Raw genomic sequence first — 22,569 nt, forward strand, 5'->3', positions numbered from 1 at the left:
TATCACAGCTGGCTTTAATCTAAGTGTGCAGCTTCGTTTTCTGTCCATATTAACAGTTCTAAACAAGTTATTAATAAATCCAAACTATTTTGAAAAGTCTGAGCATGGAACTTAGTTTTTTGTAAAAATGGAGGGTGAGCCCTCTGACCTTTTCTAAATATTTCAGATTCCAAGGAGATCGTGGATCCTGATACATCCAGGATCTGGACCAGTATGGCATTAAGGACAAATTGCTACAATGGATAAAAGGATGGTTGAGTGGGAGAAGACAGAGTGGTGGTCAATGGGTACTGCTCTACGTGGACTAATGTTATTAGTGGTGTTCCTCAGGGTTCGGTGTTGGGCCAGGATCTATCAGGATTCACGACCTAAAAAGAGAATTTAAATTAACTAATAATTCCTCCCTTAAAAACTCACTCCGCAACTTTTAACAACCAGGTTCCGCTGCGTGCTCCAGTTCCTTTTCTACAGATACTTCCATGGGCACTATTCTGAATCAGATTTTGTAGTGCCACCTTTTTCAATCTCTTCCAGCGACAAGTATCTTTTCTTTTGTCATCTAAAACACTTCGATCCACACATGATACTCCCTTTCTTGTTTGGAGTTACCATAAAAAAGGACCTCCCTGTATAATCTTTCTCTGGTATGTGGCGATATTATTTTATCTTTACTTTTGTCAGTTAACCTGTCTAACTAAATTTGGAAATATATTACTCAACGTTTTCTTAACATACTCTTTCCGAAGATGAAATAATTGATGCTCTAGGCCTGTCAGTAAGTTTACAATACACCTATTATACAATTTTCGTCCATTCTTTGTAAAACAGGCAAGGAAAAAAAAATAAACTCTAAAGAAAATGCCCTTATTCTCAAATTCCGAGGTTATCACCATTCATTTCCATACAGCGCACCACTAATAAATAATACCCCTCAAAAATAGAAGTATAACTGTATCATTAAGCCTCCTGTCCTTTTCTTGCCTGTTCTACAAAAAATTCTATGACAGCACGAGAGCTTCACACTACATCATGTACACAAAGTTCGGTATCCGATTCCAGGTTGAACTGTTTTACCAGTTCTTCGAGTGCTGGGTGAAAGGTCATTACCATGTAACTATTCCTAATCTTCCGCGTTATTCCTCTGATGACGTATTAAATATTATTTAACTCGAGCATTTTATGTTGAAAATTAAAAATTCCCACTTTCAAAACTCTCGAAGGAGCTCACATAATTTACGAAATTTTCGCAATTTATTCTGAAAGACTTACAAATGGGATTTCGGATCACCGACATCTAAACATATACACAAAATACATAGCAAATCTTATACATTTGTACAAATAAGATTTCTGTTTTTCTTTTGGACATATTTGGACTGCTATGAAATCATTGGAGCAGAACGGTCGTTTGTCACTACCTTTTTCAGTTTCACGCTGGCAAAGATATTCTCTCTGAAAAATAAATAAATAAAAACAAACAATCACAAACATTGCATGTACACAGCAATTAGACAAAAATTAATTTCTACAAAACATATTTTTCTATTGGTTTTGCATGAAAATTGTGTTTTATTTTTGTCCAAATAAAATGGTCTAATTGAAAGATTTAACAAATCGTCATTATTCGAGAACAATGAAAAAATTACAGATACTATTTATAAAATTAATTAAATTCATTAAGTCATGATTAAATGAATTTCATATTATGAGCTAAATTTTAACAACAATACGACTTATTAACAATTCTAATCTTGGACTGGAATAGCTTCTTTTCCATCTGATATCACTGCATTTTGTTATCTCAGCCATGATGAAATTAGACTTACCAAAATTCGTATTTAGAGTAAAGTCTGGATATTTGGATCAAGTTGATTCAAACGATGGTTTAACTCAACTAAAGTTATGACAGAAACAGGCCGCATCGATGAAAATATCTTTCTTTTATGGTTAAAGCATTTCTCCAAACACAAATCAGTAGGAAAAAACCCTACTGATTACGGATGGATATCTTCCAGCTATAGAATATGGCAAAGAAACTCAAACTGTATTTCTTAACTTGCTACTACATTCAACCTTCATTCTCCAATCCCTTGACTATTCTGTGTTTAAATCATTGAAAACATTTTTCATTAGGAAGCTTCTACAAGAATACACAACAGTCCTTTCTCCATTTTCTAATTCAATTTTCAGTAGTGTTTGTTACCGTTTGGTATAAAACTGCAACAGTAGGCATTTCTATATCATTCCTGCTGAAATGCTTGTTCCATTTTAAGCACTGAACCGTAAGATTAAGTCTAACCGATGGATGTGGAGCTTATAACCAATTGCAATGAATGTATGTTCAGCTAAAGAACCTACGATATACTAAAATGCAGCCAAGAGTAGATAAAATCCTGAACTAGTATTACTCCTAAATAGATCAGATTAAATGCCTGAAAGAAAAATGATTTTCCAAGGTAGGTTCATAATAGAACAGATGAAAGGTAATCTGGTCACTTGACATCTCCTGAGAATATAAATTTGATTAAGAAAAGAGAACAGAAAGCGAAAACAAAACAATAAAAGAGCTTTACATCAAGCCACTTCATCTGTTAGTTCCTCTACTTCGTGTAGATTATTTTTTTTTTCTTATAACAATTCAAAGCTAATTTTTACTGTTTCAAATAATGAAAATTCTGGAGTAAACGAAATTAGGTTTAATTGCTTATAATTGATTCAAAATATACAGCCCTCACCTTCCTTCTCTTCGTTAACAAAATTAGGCTACTCTTATCAACGTAAATTACTCCTTTATTTTACAGTTTCATTAGGATTACTAAACAAAAACGTGCTGATTTCCTCTGTACCACCCCACTGTATAAAAAAGGGCAATCACCTACCTAACTTCATCTCCATCATCACCCGCAGCGGGGTTGGCATGATGCATGCTGTCATTACAGAAACCGCTATCATTGCTACTGTGCAGGCTTGTGGAAGTTGGCAAATTGGGCGGAGGCACAGAGATCGGGAAAGGGGCTGTAAGCGATCTCCTGGGGGACCGAAATATGTGAGGCGTGTCCTGCATCTCTTTCAACTGGCAGTGAACCTTGGATGACGGAACACAAGTATGAGACGGAGTGTCAAAAGGCTTTTGACAGCCTCCCCTGCTTGACGGAGAACTTTGACGAATCTAAGAGGATGAAGAAAACATAAAGGCAAAACACGAATTAGTGTATTTATCCCTCTGAAAAATACCTTAACATATAATCACAATGCTTAAAAAACCCTTGCCTGCAGATTATATTCTATTACATCCCTAAATGTTCTTACAGAAAGGAGTTTATCTACTGGCCACCAACCAATTTTCTACTAATATAACTGCTGCATTAAACGTTCAAATCTTCCACTTCTCATACCATGCATATTGAATACAGTATGGCAGACTATCGGAGTTTTATACTTTCCATAATTTTCGACTTTCAAATCAGAATATTTTTTTTAACTGTTATTCCAATGCAGAGTAGAAATACTGAGTTCCGGCGGTATGCTATTTATTTATTTATTTCTCTCTTTACGTTTTTGATATTTAAAATGTTCTCATGGAACAACAAATCTCATGTATAATGTAGCATATGATAATGTAGCCTTTACCGAACGATACCCTTTTAGATGGAGAATCCACTATCATAAATACGTAAAAGGGATTGGGCCACACTACTATTTAATAGATGGGTAGCCATTTAAAATCCGAACCTCTGGCAGAAACATTTTTGTAAAGATTTTGGAGCAGAAGTTATTTCAGTGCCCTACAAAGAGCTTTAAAGTACAGCAGTTTTCAAAATAAATGAACAAAGTATGATTTGATAATTTTGAAACCCATTAAACAGGGTTTCTCAACCACTATTCAAATGAACCTAAAAGAATTACTTCAGTAGCTCAATTAAATTTATCGATTAATCCCACGGATAGAATTAAACTGACTCAAACAAATAATTGTAATCCTGGTGCTATGAATTCAGCCACTATTGCATCAAATTAACTCAACACGTCACTGATCTATAAATTTCATTAATGTCGATTTAATTCCATTGGTAAAATAACATTAATCCAGACGATTCGAATAAAACGTTCTTCAAAAAAACGCCTTACCTTAAAACCTTCCTTAGCGGCCATAATCGGACTATCGAAAAAGGTTGACCAGGGTCTCTGGACGGGTAATTCTATACAATCATCGTCCTCAGCAATGCTATATTTGTGACCATAAACTTGACGTCGGTGTATCCTTGGGGCTGGAGACTCGGTAAAGGAAGCTACTGTACTTAGGTCGGAACTATCACACCACTTTTGTAAGCTGGGGCTGAAAAGAAATACCTCATTTAATATGAAAAGGACTTCTGTCTTGGATAACTTATGTTCCAAGAATGCAATGGTTTTCCCACAGAATAAAATTTATACCAATAAGTGATATTAAGCACTCATAAGCCATTTACTATTTATTATTATTTCTCCCTGATGGAGAGTTTCCACTACGTGAAGAGTATTGACTATCCTACAGGCGTTCAGGATTGCGACTTTCTGGAGTTCCTTGTATTATTATTATTGTCAGTTTATCAATCACAAGAAACCGTAGGTCATCCTGGGATGGCAATGTGCTAGGAGGGTGTGAAATTTACAGAGTGAAGTGCTAAGAAGCACATTATAGTGTATAACAGTACATACGTGCTCGACCTGTGATATTTACAGAGTCCAACTTAGAGAAGCTTGAAATAAAATACAAAGTTTGTAATAATAAACAGCAAGCAAAAGCAGAAGAAACATAAAAGCAGCAGGCAGAAAAGTCTAGGTGCAGGTGATCCTCACAGATTCAATAACTAGTAACAATTCTTAAGGTGTTCTTAGCACCTTAACAGTTCTTAATGTTTGTAGGTGTTCTCTGGGAGACCTATTGCTGTTAGGCTGTTATATAGGGTCTTTGGCGCCATACAGGTGGTTGACTTGATGACCGGAATGGTCTTAACTTGTTGTATATGCCATACATCTCTTTGATCTCCAGTCTTAGGACCGTGTATTTTCTGGAGTTTGCTATTGTTGGGCACCCCTATGTCAATCAGGTAGGTAGCCTTTTCCTTATTGTCGACAATGGTTATATCCAGTCTGTTGTGCAGGGTTGTCTTATCCGTTATTATGACGCAGTCATAGTACAACTTCTGGGATTGGGTCTTCAGTACGGCCTTCTTTGCCCATTGTTCTAGTTTCGTTTTTTCTGTCTGGGCGGAAAGGAACTCTTCGCTTACGTTTAGTGGGGTATGCTGCTTGTCTATCTTCCTTATGGCCTGCTAGAGTGCTGCTGTGTTTTCTAAAAGTAAATCCTTCAGGCTAGCTATCGCTGTCTTCTGTTGCTCGATGGGGTCTGTCAGATCCCTTCCTCCTTCTTTCTGAGCTTTTGTCAGTCTCTCAACGGCTGACTTTGGGTGGTGTTAGTGGCTCTTGGTCATCATTTTCCTTCTCTTTCTCGTGATATCCTCCAGATCGGTGTTGATCCAATTTATGATCCTGTAGGAGTATATTAGTACTGGGACTGCATAGGTGTTTGTGGGTTTAACTGTGTTCCCTCCGTTCAGCTTTGTTTTCAGCAGGCTTCGGAGTCTCTAATAATATTTTTTTGGTCAGGCAGACCTTTATCTCCCTGTACTCTAACTGCTGAGCCTGCATCATCTCCAGGTATTTGTAGGTCTCTCACCCTATCATGGCTTCAATCTATTTGCCAGTCTGTAGCTGGTAGTTTCAGCATAATAAATTTCCCTGATGCAATCCGTGGGTCTTGCATTTCTCTAGGACAAATTCCATCCTCATATTACTGCCGAATTCTCGGTGATCCGGAGTGGTTGCTGGAGTTGTTTCTCGGTTGCCGCATAGAGCCTGATACCATTCGTGTACATCAGGCGGGAGAGAGAGTATACAGGTTTTTTTTTCCCTTCATCTCTTGAGGTTATATCCATACTTACTGTTGAGTGAATAGCGCGTTCAGTGCAAGACAGAACCACAATGGGCTCAGGACAACTCCCTGAAAGATTCCTCTCCTGATGGGGTCAATCCGGTTGTAATATTCTACCTTGATGATGGTACTCCATTTCACGACGTTTGCTTTAAGAAGTTTGTCACTGTCGAATTGACTTTGTAGATCTTCAGCGTGTCAATTAGCCACCTATGGGGCACGGAGTAGAAGGCCTTTCGCGGTAATCGATGTAGGCCGCGTACAGGTTGCGGTGCTTGCTCTATAACTGTAGGATCAAATGTTAATTGCTACTTGCATCCTTTGCTCATCAGCTTGCATCCTTTCTGCTATTCGGCCATGACGGTCTGGCTTTCCAAGTGGGCTGATATCTTACTGGTTATGCATCTGGTCAGGATCTCGTACATCATTGGGAGACATGTGATCGGCCTGTATTTTGCCGGGTTTCTTGATCTTTAGTCTTCAGATATGCGATTCCATGAGTAAGTAACTCCGGGATTGTCTTTGGGTGACTTGCTCTGCTAGGTGTTTGTGGAAGGAAGCGAGCTTCTTAACCAGTAGTTGTGGACGTTATCTTTTCCTGAGGTTCTCCAGTTGTAAGAATTCCTGATCGAATGTTGTACTTATTCCTCCAAAATCTCCCATTCTCTCATATCTTGTACGTCCCTGGTTCTTTTCCGTTCTAGTTTTATCCAGGAGGATCGGCTGTTATGACTTACTTCACAGCTCCATATATTGCCCCAGAACTGCTCGATCGTCTTCTGCTCGGTGGTTCGTTTCCGGCTTTCCCGTCTTGTCCGATACTCCTGTAGAGGAGGGAAGGCTCTTTAGTATTCATCGAAGATTCAGTTGTTTATTTTCCTCTGAGAGCTCTCTATGCATCGTCTTAGTCTCTTGCTAAGTGGGAGGAGGTTCTGCTTGAGTGTGTCCAAATATTCTCCTGTTCCCTGATTTTTGGTTTCGTGTTTGCTGTGGACGTTATCTCTCTTGAGGACGCTCTTCACTTTTCTAATCAATTCCTTACTCCTATTGCCTCATTGGTATTGGATCAACTTGCCTATCTTGACTCTTATTTCTTCTGCTGAAGTCTTCTTTTCTAAACTGGCGATTTCGTGTTATTTCGGTTCTTCTGCTGCTGGTCTCTCGTTTCTGTTCCTATCATTGGCTGCTATGGCAGCACAATATACAGCTGTTGTCGAGGTAACGTGATATAATTAGCCGATTTAATTAGTCTAACTCTTCACAGGATTGTATTGAATCTCTGCTTCAGTATTATGTGGATCTTTGCGGGGTCCATTTCCTCGAATTCTGTTAGGGCCTTCTTCCTCTCGGGTCTATTCTGGATATCATGACCTCGTCTCTTTCCAGTTCAGCTGCTCTGGGCTGTATTTTTCCTTGCTCTTGTGGTCGGTCGTTTATTTTTATTTATAAAAATAAAAGGGCGAATAAAAAAAATATTATTATTATTGTAATAGACCTTCAATAAATTTTGTACCTATACAGAAAAAGATTAAGAGAAAAAAAATACATTGTTTATCCCTAGTCCATATTTAAGTACAAAAAAAAAATACTGTAGAAAACTTAGAAGACAACAATAAACAGATTAAATTCACCTATTCGTGGGTAGTAAATGGATTACCATTGCACAAAATGGAAGGAACTGGAAAGTTGAAGAGGCCTTCGTCCTGCAGTGGATCGAAAATGGCTGATGATGATGATGAAATGTAGAACCAAATACCTGTCATTTAAGAAAAACAATACAATTTGTGTAGCCACAGTACAGAGGCAATTAGTCTGGGCTTTCTTTTAATGACTATTTTTGGCCGATTATTAACTGATTTGGGATCGAAATTTATCACGTCTTTGTGCATTATTAGACACATGAACACGCATGGCTCACTAAGGTTTTCTATAATCTAATAAAACGTTTGATTTATTTAGGTTTATGTGTTTATTCTTTAGTTTTTGAACACAAGTGTAAATTAATCAAAAATTAATGTCAATTTAATAAAATAATGATGGAATTATATTTCTTTCTGTATTTTATATAACATTACATATTATTATTATTATCCATTTTAGTTCCTTATTGGTTTACCCCTTGAGCAGCCTGCAGGCCAGAGGGGTGTCCACTATCAACAGATCAAATAACAATAGTCACACATTACAAAAAATGTGCACAAACACAATTTTTAAAATTACAAACGGATCAAATTACAAAAATATATATAGAACATCAATAATGCAATAATATATAACCAATTAGCATATGAATAGTGCCATGAGCAAAGCTGATACCATTACACAGTGTAGTTTATAATAAAGTAATCTATATATAATTTTTCAACTTCATGGAGGAGAGTCTCAATTTGAACTGTGGGAGCAGCGGACGGTGCTCATCAGGCCTTATAGGCCTGATGGTAGGTTTCTTCAACCATCTGGCGTCTGTAAGACTCATCATTGACAAAGCTATCGGAGCATTTTAAGGCTATAAAGAACTGTAGGGCATTGCCTGGCAATGCATTCTTTAGACATGAAAGGTTTGCGAGTATCATTCTGAGAGGAAGAAGCCATTTTGATTGCTCAGCCTTTTTGGTTCGTCCTCCCAAAATAATCTCGTCAACAGGGGGAAATCAATTAGTCCAGGCAGCAGTTTCGCTGGGCGGACATATTCTTGGTAAGAACAATATACCTCCAGGACGTCATAATTCAGTTTGTTGGTAAGATGGATCCAGAAATGGTGAATGGATTTCCCACTCCTCTGCTGTTCATCCATCGTAGCATGCAGTATTCCATGGCTAGGAATTTGTTCTGGTAGTAAATCGGTGCTGCGGACCAAATCTCGGAAGCATACAGTGGTATGGATGTGAGCCATCTCACCATATGCTGCTGGCTTATCAAGGTCCGGTTCTGGCAGCCAGTTAGTTCGTGGCTGATAGCCCACAAGGCGCGTAAGTTTTATTTTTAGTGTGATGAAGTGATCCTGGAAGGTGAAATTTTCACATCAGTTAAGACCCAGATCAGAGTGGTACGAGTCCCTTTGTACGTTTCCCATTCAAGATTACTTAGATATCATTCCTCGTTCGCTGCTTTGACTGACATGTGGGCGGATTTGGAGTGATTAAGTTCTAATCTGTTGATCGTGTACACCCCTGTAGCCTGGATGTTGTTTGGGGGTTGAGCCAATAAGGTAATAAAACAGATTTTAATAATAATATGTAATGTTGCATAAAATTAAAAAAATAAAAATATAATTTCATGATTATGTTATTAAATTATTACATTAACATATTAAAACTTGTACATATCATGATTAAAGATTTCATAGCATCAAACATAAAAGTAACAGTTTTGATTTCAGATCCTCTCAGTGCCAGTTTCGGATTTCAAGTACCCTTTCAGACTATATGGTTCGACATCAAAATCACCCAGTTCTTATGCTTAGAATTATTATTATTTCTGTATTTATTTATCGTGTGTGTTTTTTATGTTTCAGTTTTAATAGCCTGATGAAGATTAGAAATACCTCCGAAACGTAGTGGAAATAACTATTTTTCTTCGTCGCTGTGTACAAACTTTTCAGTCAAGAGAAAGTGACGCGTCGATGTCACAAGAAAGATATTTTGCTATGACACTTTCGAATTCTCAAAGTTCATTCCTAGAAGTTAACCACCACCTAATTGCAACCCATAACTAAAATATTAGAAATATTTATTATCGGGAAACCTTAGTTCAAAATTGCCTTCATAAATAATAATATTATTTATGATGATTAATAATAATAGATTCTAAAGTCTTTAATGTTTAATTTTCGTTCAATAAGTAAAACATTGAAAATAATTACATTAATCCTAACAAATGATAAATCTTTTTTTTTTAATGAGAGCTGAAAATAAACTGAAAATGGTACTTGCCTCATTGGCTCCTCTTTATCACTTTTCTCGTCTAACATGGGTTCGGTATAAGCAATAGGGAACCATCCTACTCTAGAAAGAGAGGGGGAAGAAAGAGAAATTCTGCTTATTGACTGATCTACATTTAAATTTGAACACGTTAGTTAAGGCAGAAATATATTTCAGGCGCATTAGCAAATAATAACAATTCATGATTGATAAAAATAAAACGAACCGAGAACATTTCGTATCTGCGCATCCACTATATTGCCAATTCATTCCTCCAATCAGCGCACAGCAACAAATAATATTGGTGCTTCAGCATGTACATTATATTGGCAGTGAAATTAAATAATAATTGTCGTAATTATATCGTTCCGATTTTAATTATATGTGATTACTCAACAAATCTTTCTGATAAAAGCCAAATATAAATATTTTATAAAAATCTATCCATTAGAAGTTGAATTATTACATGCGGACTTACGGGCAGACATTAGGCCCTTTACGCATAAATGATAAAGCACCTAAAAAAAATATGCGAAGAGATCTCAATATCAATCACCAATTGGTTATATTTTTAATTCGATTATCAATTATTTGAGAGAATAATTGATTTCGATTGTTCTCTCAATTATTACGAATAACTGGGATCACCTGTGATTCCTTAAGTTTTCTCCATAATGCCATCCTTTATTTCTTTCTCCAATTAGTCCTATGATGTCACCCTCGTGAAAACTAAGCTGATGTTCCCCACTGGACAGATAGGAGTACAGCGCCCTCACATGGTAACTATCGGACTTATCTCCAGAAATGGCCATGCTCTTCGGTCTCAAAGATATGGCTGCAAAACATTAATAATATGTAGTTTAACAGATGAATATAAAATGACAAAAAATTAATATTTCAAAAAAGATAAGCATGCAGGTTTTTGCTAATGGTATGTTATGGCACCAACGGAACCACACCCCTTCTTGAGCAGAGCGGTAATTTTAATAGAAATTACCGGAAGTCTGAAAACGACAAGTAATTCCAGCAAATTCGTGGATCAGGGATGCATGTATTCACAAAACCACGAAATCATCACACACCACTACCACAATTGTCACCAGGAGTTAACAGTTCTGCTTGTAGATGCTACTTCCTTATTAAAGAGGTCAGACCGCCTCCTTCTTAGACAAAATTATTTTTTTCCAAAGAGGTAACATCCACATTTGGGAAACATGATTGAAACATTTTGTCTCTTAACAAAATGTTTGAATCCAGCGCTCTTTGTTCGTTGACGATGCCATCGGATCTTTTTTCCACTGTAGGACACAATCACTGCGAACGAGTAACTTAAATTACGCAGCGCCACAAATTTCCCCTGGTTATTTATTCAACAACACAGAGGCTCCATTCACTTCAGTAAGGAAATTCGGGACTTCCTCGATGCTGCTTTCTCCGAGAGAGATCAAGAAATGAAGGTGTCCATTGTATGCTCCTCAATCACCAGCCTAACCTCATTAAACTTTTTGTAGGATGACATCACCAAGTTGATGGGGGATTTCGATCTTTATGAGTCTGAAATGTCACACAACTACCAAAAATAATATCGTTTAAGATTGTGCTCAAAGCTTGGATAGAAATGGTGTACAATCTTAACCTCTGCCTTGCTAGGAACTGCATGCACATAATGAGTACTGAAGACTTTCCACAGCAAGCGAAATATGCTATATTACCGAGTCACTGGACACCTTTGGGCATTTTAAAAGTGGTCTTTTATTTACAATCTTAGTAATGCGTGGTTTTAAAAGTAAAAGTAAAAGGCTGCAGAAATATTGCGCCACTTCTCTTGAAAAGCCAACACCATCTACGTGGTGGGAATGCACAGAATTCGTCTTACTATTATCCAACTTTCCCCTCAAAGATGTTCGATAATATTAAGGATTAGTAGTATGGAAACAACATCACAGAAACCTCAAGAAACATTTTCGTAATATTGTTGGCAGTGCATTCTCCAGAACGTCCAAATAGATAGTACTATTGACATTGCACAACCAAAGAGCTGAGTCCAAACCATGAAAGTAACCCCAGACCATAACCACCTCCATAATTCGTTAATAATAAAATTTTAACAGCTTTATAACGTTCTTGAAAAACAGTGGACAAACGCCATAACACATCTGTTCAATAGTGAACTGTGAAACTCCTACGATTCGGGATTGCTTGCAGTTAGAATTTTTTTTTTTTTTTAGTTTATTAAGATTAGAGTTGAGCAATTTGAGTATATTCAAGAGATGATGCGAATCTGTATTCAATCGTGCATACATACCATATTCACTAGACACCGAACTAGCGCTTGAAGAGGTCAAATTAAAGTCCGATTTCGCACGAGAGAGTGGCCTAGGATAAGGTGCATCCTGGTAGTCCCTTAAATCCAGGTAGCTGGCATCAATACTCTGCGTTTTCCTCATCCCTATCGTCGGAGATGTGTTGCAACTTGATCCTTCACCGGGATTCAGGCACACGAGGATATTAGAGCTGGCATATTCGTTGGCGACCTGCATAAACACAGCGCAGTCAATAAAATAATAAATTCTAAAAACAAACAAACCACCATTTCAAAAATTATAAAACCGGCTGGAAACTGAACTCACTTTGACGTCACCGTTTGAATCGAAGATCTTTTCAATGGACCCTGGTAGGAACTCTCTGGTCTTCACCACCTCCCTCCACTGCTCCAGGTTGTGTTGGAGCACGGCCTGACCCTACAGGAATGAAATAGACAAGGCCGAGGTCACTAGACGAATGCCATATAGCGTTGTATACAAGTATGTCAAAGTGTTTTATTAGTACGAGGAAGTTCGCGTGATTCTCCATCACTCCTAGTTAGCAACCGAGAGCTGTTAATTAAGTTTACGATGTTATCTGCTTTACGGTAATGAAGCCGGCATAAAATGAAGACAGCTCATGCATGCACGCAGTGAGTGCGTTCCAGAACATTATGCCATTCATAACCAAGTGATGGAGTCATACATCAAGTCCGTGCATGGACCGTCGTGTCAAGTAAGGAGATACAGTGTTTATTAATCCCAACAAGGTCTCCGTTCGTAGTCACGTGATTGCTGAGTCGGTAACTTTCGCCGACTGATGCAAATGGCTCCTTAGGGGAAACATGGAGACTCATCGCTTTACCACAACCATATTTTCTGTTTTCTTTATAGTTTAAACGGGGCAGCTGTTTTCTTTTTTTCCGGAAATCAATCATTATTCCTTTCTATTTTATAACAGATCCCTTGACTGGAACGTTTACTACTCTTCTCCGATGCAATTCTTATTTCTAGATCTCTAATGCATTCTCGCGCATACACACTCGCCTTCAACTTAACTGTCTTTTGTCATCATCAGTCTGCACTGCCAATGAAACGCGAACAGCGCAGACATTACGTAAGAACAAACAAGCTCAGAATACACAAGGTGATTCTTCAAAGTTGCATCCCAAAATAATGTCCTAAGCAACTACGATACTCACTGCGGCTGTATTAAAGATCACAGAAATATGATTGAAGAGCCTCGAAAATGAAATGTCTGGCTGCACCAACAAAAAACTTATATTGTTTATCTCTATAAATTGTTTTAGATTTGAAGATATAAACATCGGTCGTATCCAATTCATTAGGTCTGTCCGTATTGTGTCCATTTCTTTTTTTAGGGTGGCTAATCTTCCTGTTTAGAATCGTGATCTCGATGTGGGTATAGCTAGGGTCTTTGACCCCTGCTGTCAGCCACTTAGCTGATTTCTATCCATGATGGTATTGAAATACAAAGTTTCGACGATGGATTCATTAGATGGAGCATGGCCTGAGATATACAGATCCCAAATTTTTCGGATTTCTTAAATTAAAATATTTAATTTAATATATTTTAATTTCCATGAAAAAATGCAGACATATCTGCAAGTATCCGGGATGATTTGATTTTTTGTTGTTTTTTATTCTCCAGTATCACGTTTAACGTGTATTCGGAGTTTTGATTTGTAAGATGTCAGTCTTACAAATATAAAGATTTAGAGGTTATGGGAAAATTTGTAATTTGGGAATAATTTAATCTTTGATATGGAGAGGAATTTTCGCAAATGGGAAAAGACGAAAATGGCTATCCTGTGAGACGATGGACGGCAGACATGAAAGGATTGTGCTACCCTGAAAACTAGACGAGAAAATTACGGAACAACGCTTGGTTTCCACACTGGGAAAAATAGTTATGGTACGTTTTTTAACTAAAAAAAAGTCAGACGATTAGGTGAATTCCTGGGATCGGTAGGGAGAATGGGGAAGAAGGTTGAAACGGTGGAGAAAAAGTTGGGGTCGTCAGGGTGAAGAGAGAGACAGTGTGAAAAAAGAGAGAAGTGGCAAGTGTAAGAGGGAGTGTGGCTAAAGGGGTGATGGCAGAGACAGAGTGAGAAAATTAAAATAGTTAAGAGTAGAAAAGTAACGGGAAGGCTAAGGATGATAAGCAAAGGGTTATGAAAGACGGTTAAGTGAACCAGGAAAGATAACGACCTCTTGGAGAAAGATACATCATAATGATCCGTAGTAAAGGAGGAGTTGTGTATTCAAGGCAGGAGAAAGTACGACAGACCCATGCAGCCAAGAGTTCCGGAAAATTATCTGAAGCAGATTCAAGAGAAAGCAGATGAAGGAAAGCTTTAGAAGATAGCCTGGAGAGCCTAAGATGGAAGCCTGAAACCTCCCTGAAAAAGAAAAGAAAGAGATAGAAGTAGGTGAGAAATATATGTTAAAAAGTATGTTAAAAGGGGTTAGTATATAATGAAGGGGAAACGAAGGAATAAGTAAGAGTTGAAATTGATATAAATAGATATGTGTTAGAATTGTAGTAAAGCTTATAAAGAGGGATTCTTAATGTTTTAATGATAGATAATCGAGTTATATGAGCAACTCTGAATATAGTGTTTTAACAGATGAAGATTTGTTGGTTTATCTGAATGACTAAGAACAAGTAGGGACTTTAGGATACTGAAGATTGGTTAACAAGTATATTGTAACAGTGTGGTGAGAACACAGAGCTGAATGATAAATGTAGCATATTTGAATCGTTAATATATGAAACATAATTGTATCCAGGAGTAAATGAAATAAGTATAGTGAATGTACAAGTGTTAGGAGTTAGTTAGGGCAAGATGAATGAATCGGGTGTTTTCATATAATGGTCAACTCAGATTAACTAGTAAATAGAAACTGTAATTTGAATAATATGTGCAAGGTATCTCTGAGCCGACTTTGTATATTAGGACTGTATGATTTTTAATTCAATTGTATATTGTGTTGTATATGTGTCTGTAATAAATTTCACGTTTTGTTTTCACTTTGAGTCCTGTTATTCTAAGTACCACACGCCCTGCTTGCCTAGTTAAGAGTTTGCTCTCACACAATTTAACGAGAGAATCCTGGAAACTGATCAAGGGGAAACAACAGGAATTACCCCTCAAGATCTTGAGAATCTTCTGTGATATATACAGAGTATAGCAATCAGGTGGCAAAAGGTGGGGCCTTGTAGGTGTGAGGGCACCTAAGAAAAATCTAAATAAATATAAATAAGGGTAGAAATCTGTGTGAGATAAATAATAATAAGATAAAGTAAAATAATCCCCCCCAGACAGATTCATCTGTATTTCCAACGCAGTGGTGCGTTGAAATATGTGCAGAACCCTAGAGCGCACATACTGAGGCTGTTCAGATATCCTTCTGTATACTTCAATAAGCAGGAGTCTTCAAAAAAGAAATCCGTTTTAGTTTCTTGTACTTTGCGAAGTTCTTTAACGAAGTAAGTTGATTATGCACGTCATCCATCATATATAAGGGTTAGCAGAAGCAGTCGTAGAAGTTCATCTTGTAGGCATTCATGAGCCACAACATTATTTCAACTATATGCATCTATAATCAGTGCGTCTTCATTCTTTAATCACTGGGATGCTGCATGCTTAATTCGGAGCTCTTCTGCATACAGGTGAATATAATAAGAGCAGCTGTTGGGGCCCATGTAAAAACTAAAAATGTTCTTCTGAAGATGATAGCTTTTGTGGGAGGAAAAATAAACCATCTCTGATTGATTCTGCATGCAAATCTTGGATCTCATTCCGAGTGGTCTAGTTCAGACAGACAAGAAAGAGCAAGAAAAATTTCTATGCAATTCAAATTAAAACCCACTGATTCTTCAGTTCGCCGAATGTTAGATCGAACCACGTTGTCGAGAAACCCAAAAGAAAAATTGTCATATAAGGTATGCATAATTAAAATTATAAAAATTACAATAACCGAATTAATTGTTTGTTTTAAAATGGACTTTCTTTGACTATCTTTATTTATAATACGCGCTTAAATTTATAGTTTGGTTTTTTAAATGATGAAATGTTAAATGTATTAAGAATCGATGCTTTCATAAAATAATATTCTTACGAAACGTATTTTGATATTAAAATTATATATTTATTATCAAAATAGAAATACTAAAATATCATATAAAATCCAAATCGTTATTTATTAATAATTAATAAACAATTACATATGAAATTAAAATAAGATTAAAATTATATTTAATATCAATATATTATTAATAAATTGACTGGATTTAACTTAATTCGATCATTCTGCTAATATTATAAACATACAAACAAATAAAATGAAGAGTTAAATTCGAATTTATTCACTTCAGGTGGAAAATAAATATTTCTACAGAAAACCGCGTGCCATTTTTAATGAATCACCTGATTACCATTCTTTTAGTGTCTCACCTTGGTATGATAGACAAAGTAATGTTTGGCTAAGGAACACTGACGCTCTAAAACAAATCCAAATCTCCTTCGTTCTTGAGTTATGGCCTGAAAATAAAATAACTAACTCATTCGGGGATAGTGGCTGCTCATACTAATCGAAAATAAATGCAATTTTCTATTTTCTTGTTGTATTGGCATTAGAATAGTATGTAAAACATTTAATATATGAAGGAAAGTCGGATTTCATTTTTGATATTAAAAATTATTGAATTATTTTAATTATTTTCTGATTAATCCTTCTAATAGGACTTAATTCGAAGAGTTTGAGGTGAATCGCGGATGGTGGTGGCCTACAAGGGCCGCCACCATCCACGATTCACCTCAAACAACTAAATCTTCTATAACGAAATTAAAAATCTTACTTGTCAGACTACAGAGGAGATCATTCATGAAATAGTTATGTCAAGAAAAGTTAGAGGCTAAATTTATCCCAAATATAGAAATATCTTCTCTAGATATTCAGTTATTACTGAAGGCGAGAAAAATTGCAGAAGTTTCCTTTTTTGGCTACAAGGATATAAAAATTCCTCCCGTCCACAGGGAACCCGAACCTCAGTCTTTTCCATATTTAATATTTGGATCGAAGGGCAGTGAGCACAGTCACTGCGCTAGCCCTGAAAGCACAAGAAACAGAAGTGCAACATATCATCATCGACTTACCTGGAAGACAATTTCTATTTTTCCATCATCAAATCTGTGGATGGAATTTTTATTTAACAGAAACTTCGTCGAGAAATCTGAAGATAATCATGTGATGAACTATATTTCTCGAAATCAGTTTTAAATTCTTGTTTCCTTATCGTTTAAAATAAAGCAATTTGGACTGAATACTGCTTCGCAGAGTTTCTCATTATTTCAAGATCAAATGTGACAACAAACTCTTTAGTTACTGGTAACCTGTGAGAATATCTACCTGCCACTTATACTTTCAACTTATTTTTATTCGGAAAATGCATGTACAAACAGTTGCTCATTCTATCTATGGAGAGAAAACTAAAACTACTGCTCTTATACACATTAGACCTCACATACCATAAGAATTGAACTTAATTGGAGAGCCATACTTCAGTGACACCGTTCACAAGTCTCTGAAATCGAGATGCTTCTTATATTAAAACGCCTTTTGTGAATAAAACGCGAAAATTAAAGTTGTAAACGATCCAATATGTATGGTTCTTTCAACACCAATTACAAATATGACAAACCGCTGATTGAAGCAGCCACCACCACGCTCGAGAAAGTAATTACAACCCCCCACCCAGAAAAAAAAAACATTCCCTCCATTTTTAACAATATTTCAAAGCATTCATGCATGCTCTGAGTTTTCTTACGAGGCGATGCGTTTTCAAACATCACGTTAAGTTGATTCGGCCCTGGGAACAATAAACAGGCGTCCTGATGTACATACAAATCGGATGCTCTTAAACAACCTATGTATCACAGACGACAGTGCGTATTTATAGAGATAAAAATTTCTTCTTCCCGGCTCTACACAATCTCCATCCCTCCCAAGCGAACGTATTCTAAACGATAGTCGTCGTGGGATTATAAATGAGCTGAAATGGAGGGCTAAACCCAATCCCCAAATGGCAATCGAACAAATAGCGGCTTTTCAGAAAAATGTGTTTCCTGTCGAGATGAGAGATGTCAGAGTTGGAGGGGGGATGAATCTGCATGGCACGGCGTCGCTGTAATCAGAAATACGTTATATAACGACCCTTTCAGAATAAACAATAATGGTCCTTATTATAATTAAAGACCCGCTCAAATGGGTAGTAATTTTCATATAAATAGAATCTTTCTATAAAAGCCCTTACAAATTTTAAATAACTCAGGCCAATCTTTAATTTAAAAAAAAGCTATTTTCTTTATTAAAGCTTTTAGCAATCGACTGAAAATTTAATGCAGCTCATTTACATTCAAAATATCCCTTTTCGGTAATATTTATAAAAGTAGAATTATACTCAGTTAAGGAAGAATACATTATTAACAAAGTACTTAATTTTCGTGCATGAAAATACCTACCTGTTTCAAGCTCTGCTCACAGAAAGCATCTAGCTTTTGCTTCTCTTCCTCAAGAATCTGTAATTGCTAAAAAGATCCTGTTAGTGAATCATCAATTGCGCTTTATTATACAAAGTGGACTATAAGTAATTAAACGCTTAAAGTAGTAATTCCTTAAATTAGTGTAACAGTAGCGTGCCACGAGCATCCTAAAGGGGGTATCACAAAACTACGAAAAACTATTTAAATTAATTGAAATTATCTCAGATCGTCACAAACAGAAGATATTGAAGAACTTTCGATGTATAATATTAAGCGGTTTAATACTTAAAAAAAAAAAAATTATCTATTATAAAAGATAAATGAAAAAAGCAATAGCCGCTGCAATGCTGGAGGATCGATTGATGGCCAGCAGACTACTGGCGTGTTGAAAAAGTAGGGAAATAGCCCACGAGATGAACAGATGCTTCAAGGCAATACTCCAAAGGGCTTTTCTCAGTTTCTGACTTAACACAATCACGCGAGTTCCATATCCGCGATGCAACCCTGACTTTGCCACATACAACTTCCTGTTTCCAACAATAAAGAGAAAGAATCGCGGGCATCGCTTCGAAACCAAAGTCGCTCTGGAATTTTAAAGGAAATGTCCAAGAATTACTTTCAACGTGGCATGAACGGCCATTGGAATATGAGCTTGTAAGTGCACTGACTTCAGAAAAGTAAGTTACTTTTACCAAAAATATTCTTAGTCTTTTCTGAACAGCCGCTGGTTTACAGATACGATTATTGATGTTAAATTCGTTTGCTTTTGGACTACCCTCAGCTTTTAATAGATTAAACTGGCATTAAAGTTATCCTCGTTAAGACGAATATAATTAAATCTATTATATACTACGCCCTAGCATTTTATTAGGTATCATAGTTGCTTATTTTATTTTCCAGGACTTAAATAAAATATACATAATAATAAAATGTTAAAAATCTTATTTAATATTACGTTGAGATCACCTTAGGACCAGCTGTTTTCTTTTTATCAAAAGAAAAAAGTATTTTAGTTGGAAGCATTCTATCATAGACACGATCGGCTCATCTACGACTACACCTGGATCCTTATAGTGGGAGGATGGCTCGTTGAACAAGCCGATAAAAAGAACTTCTTAAATCTATTCTTCAAGTGTCTCGGAAATATGTTTACAGGTTTCTTTATATCGATTTCACCTCATAAAACACCTTCAAATCACGAGCCTTGTAAGGTGATCTATACGTTCTCTATCTAGAATGGGGGAATGTAAGTACAGGCTGACGAACAACAACACATTGGTTGGGGTCTTGTGCTGAACGTGCAACATACTATTAATGCTAAAGGCAATCATTTATAAATATATCATCATTTACCTTAATGTCTTTGTCGATATTACAGCTGCTATTCCGGTTCCTCTTCTTTTGTTTCTTAAATGCTGCCAGGGCTTTCTGATACGCATCGTGGTGGCTTTTGTGTTGCTGTAGGAACTTTTTCTGCTCGCTCTGCATGACAAAAATAGCAAACGACACCATTATTCTTTTGGCGGGAAAAACGACACGCGCGCCTCCTCTTAACGACTGGATTGTCTGAAGCTTTGTCAGCATCGCGTGCTGAATTCAGTAAATGAATTGTTAAGTAAATCGAATTATATAATCGCGAAACTGGAAAAGAGCCAGTCACAAATTTCAGACGCCGTTTAAGAATTGACAATGGAAAAATATCCGAAAGAAAAGAAAACAAAAAGGTTCCCTGACAAGCTCTCACCTTGAGAATAATTTAATTGGCAAATGTTCATTCATTCTGGAGACACGTGACCTGGTTACATAATCTGAAGCGAAAATATAACAAAAACTACAACTACCAGTTTTAGCGATTAAGAGCGTGCGCACGAGTGTCTTTATCTACAAACAATGGGTTACCATACCATCTCCAGATGGCATGGTTATTATTAAAAATGGTGCAATCTCTGGAGATTGTACCATCTTTAATGATATTGAAATCATTAGTAGAATGGTATACTCACCGCCACGACTTTGGTATCTTTTTCAAGATTGGACTCAAGCGGCAACAGAAGGTCCACGTAGAAGGCCTTTAGCTAGAAAATAAAACAGCTATAAATGCCACCCGAATTATAATTACAGATATAACTACACATGCAAGCGTCAACAAATTTCAATATTAAAAACACAAATGTTCTAGAAGAACGGCTACTTCTACTTTTATGTCAGCAAATGCTCCTGCGTGAATATCTATCCTCCAATAATTTCTGTGTCCGGTCGATTCCCCAGTTACAGTTCGTTACATTCAAGAAATGCCCACTGCCTTCAGTTCACTCCCAACGTCCATTTTAAATGCATTGAATCTGGGCACTGCATACAAAGTTATTATCGTAAACTTGTTTCTCCTACCAAGAACTTTAATGAAACTAAGCCACAGTGTAGCGTTCGGTTCACTACATCTGCCTCTTGGGCGGCACGATGTCTATACGTAAAGGCGTTCTAAATCTCCCCTCCTAGTCGCTTCCATACTTGATCTTATAGCACTCGTTGAAAATAATGGTGCCCCCAAGAAGGCAGGCCCTATAACAAAGGAAGTATAGCTGTTTACTTACGTTCTATATCATAAATCATGGTAGATATATTCTCTCATAAAATGTGTAACATTTCCGGAATGGTTGCCCATGGCAACGTACATTCGGTCAGAAATGTGCAGAATTTAAAATGGCCGAGAACACATTCCGAAAGATTTTTAACACAGGAATGGCAGAATAAAAGGTACAAATCGACTTATCTTAGTAAAATATGATTATACTAATACAATTAATATTTAAGTGACGCCATGTTTATATGGGTACTCACGATATTCGCTTGTTGTGCCTGGATTTCTTTATGCACCTCTACTAACTGCATTAGGGCTGTACCTGATAAAAAAAAAAGAAAGTATTTTTCAAAAAAACTAATTTTTTTGTTTATGTTTTCTAAACATTCAATAAACAAAATCAAAGAATGTGCTACATTAATGTAAAAATGACGTAATAAACCATACGATACCAATATAATGTGTAACAATATAAACAAAAACAACAATATAAAAATACACGTGCACAATAATATAATCTGCACATTATATTATTGTGCACGTGTGACATTGAAATATCTTACAATAACAATGGACATGGAAATTCGATTTTAAAATCGTCTATCTTATAATTCATAATAATCGCAGTATCTTGAATGGTCTTTCTAAATAAATCCTTAAATGCAAATACAGCTTTCATTTTTATTTCAAACCAAAATAAAACAGCAAAAAAAAAAAAAAAAAGAAAAAAAAAAGTGGATTAGCATTCCACGGTGATTTACAAGGGCGGGCAAATTAAGGCTGAGAAAAGCGTGCAGTGGCTTACATCGGGCTTTATAATTAATCCCAACCTGACATCATAGGCGAAAGCATGAAGCTCGACCGGTACTTAATGTGCAAATATATCTTCGGGGAGGCTCTTCATGCACGTGATGACTCAGCTTGTTTGCGCCAGCCTCTGGATGCGACATTCCAGCACAGCCAGAAATGCAGGTTTTCTCGGTGGGGTGAAAAAGCTGCAAGGCGCATCGTCCACTTTTGATTATGGCTCAAAGATCAAGGAGTTGCACCATTTTTAACTTCTTACGGAATACAAAACTTACCACCAATTAAAATATTACACATTTGGAATAAGAAATAATAAAAATTGTAATTCAAATAGCGAAGATTCGAATGATTTCATTATTTTAATTTATGGATACTCCCAGAAATGTCTGGACATTACAAGAATACGAAATGTTCAGAA

General features: G+C 36.6%; 1 protein-coding gene across 2 annotated transcripts in view; it reads right to left on the minus strand.

Moving 5' to 3' along the window:
- Positions 1-1,365: 1,365 nt before the first annotated feature.
- LOC150078932 (BAR/IMD domain-containing adapter protein 2-like) overlaps positions 1,366-22,569 on the minus strand; it is a 95,936-nt gene continuing 74,732 nt past the window's right edge. For both annotated transcript variants that reach the window (XM_090383763.1, XM_090383761.1), the window contains exons 4-15: positions 21,605-21,666; positions 20,770-20,841; positions 20,120-20,248; positions 18,746-18,811; positions 16,679-16,765; positions 12,525-12,635; positions 12,200-12,428; positions 10,543-10,729; positions 9,907-9,978; positions 4,129-4,336; positions 2,880-3,169; positions 1,366-1,452 (exon numbers count right to left, since the gene is read on the minus strand). In XM_090383763.1, coding sequence (XP_090239889.1) covers positions 1,380-1,452; positions 2,880-3,169; positions 4,129-4,336; positions 9,907-9,978; positions 10,543-10,729; positions 12,200-12,428; positions 12,525-12,635; positions 16,679-16,765; positions 18,746-18,811; positions 20,120-20,248; positions 20,770-20,841; positions 21,605-21,655 — 1,575 coding nt within the window. In that variant the 5' untranslated portion in view covers positions 21,656-21,666 and the 3' untranslated portion in view covers positions 1,366-1,379. The remainder of the gene's footprint in view (positions 1,453-2,879; positions 3,170-4,128; positions 4,337-9,906; positions 9,979-10,542; positions 10,730-12,199; positions 12,429-12,524; positions 12,636-16,678; positions 16,766-18,745; positions 18,812-20,119; positions 20,249-20,769; positions 20,842-21,604; positions 21,667-22,569) is intronic.

Source organism: Mastigoproctus giganteus, chromosome 10, assembly GCF_048544385.1.
Source record: "Mastigoproctus giganteus isolate SK-2022 chromosome 10, ASM4854438v1, whole genome shotgun sequence".
Lineage (NCBI taxonomy): Eukaryota > Metazoa > Arthropoda > Arachnida > Uropygi > Thelyphonidae > Mastigoproctus > Mastigoproctus giganteus.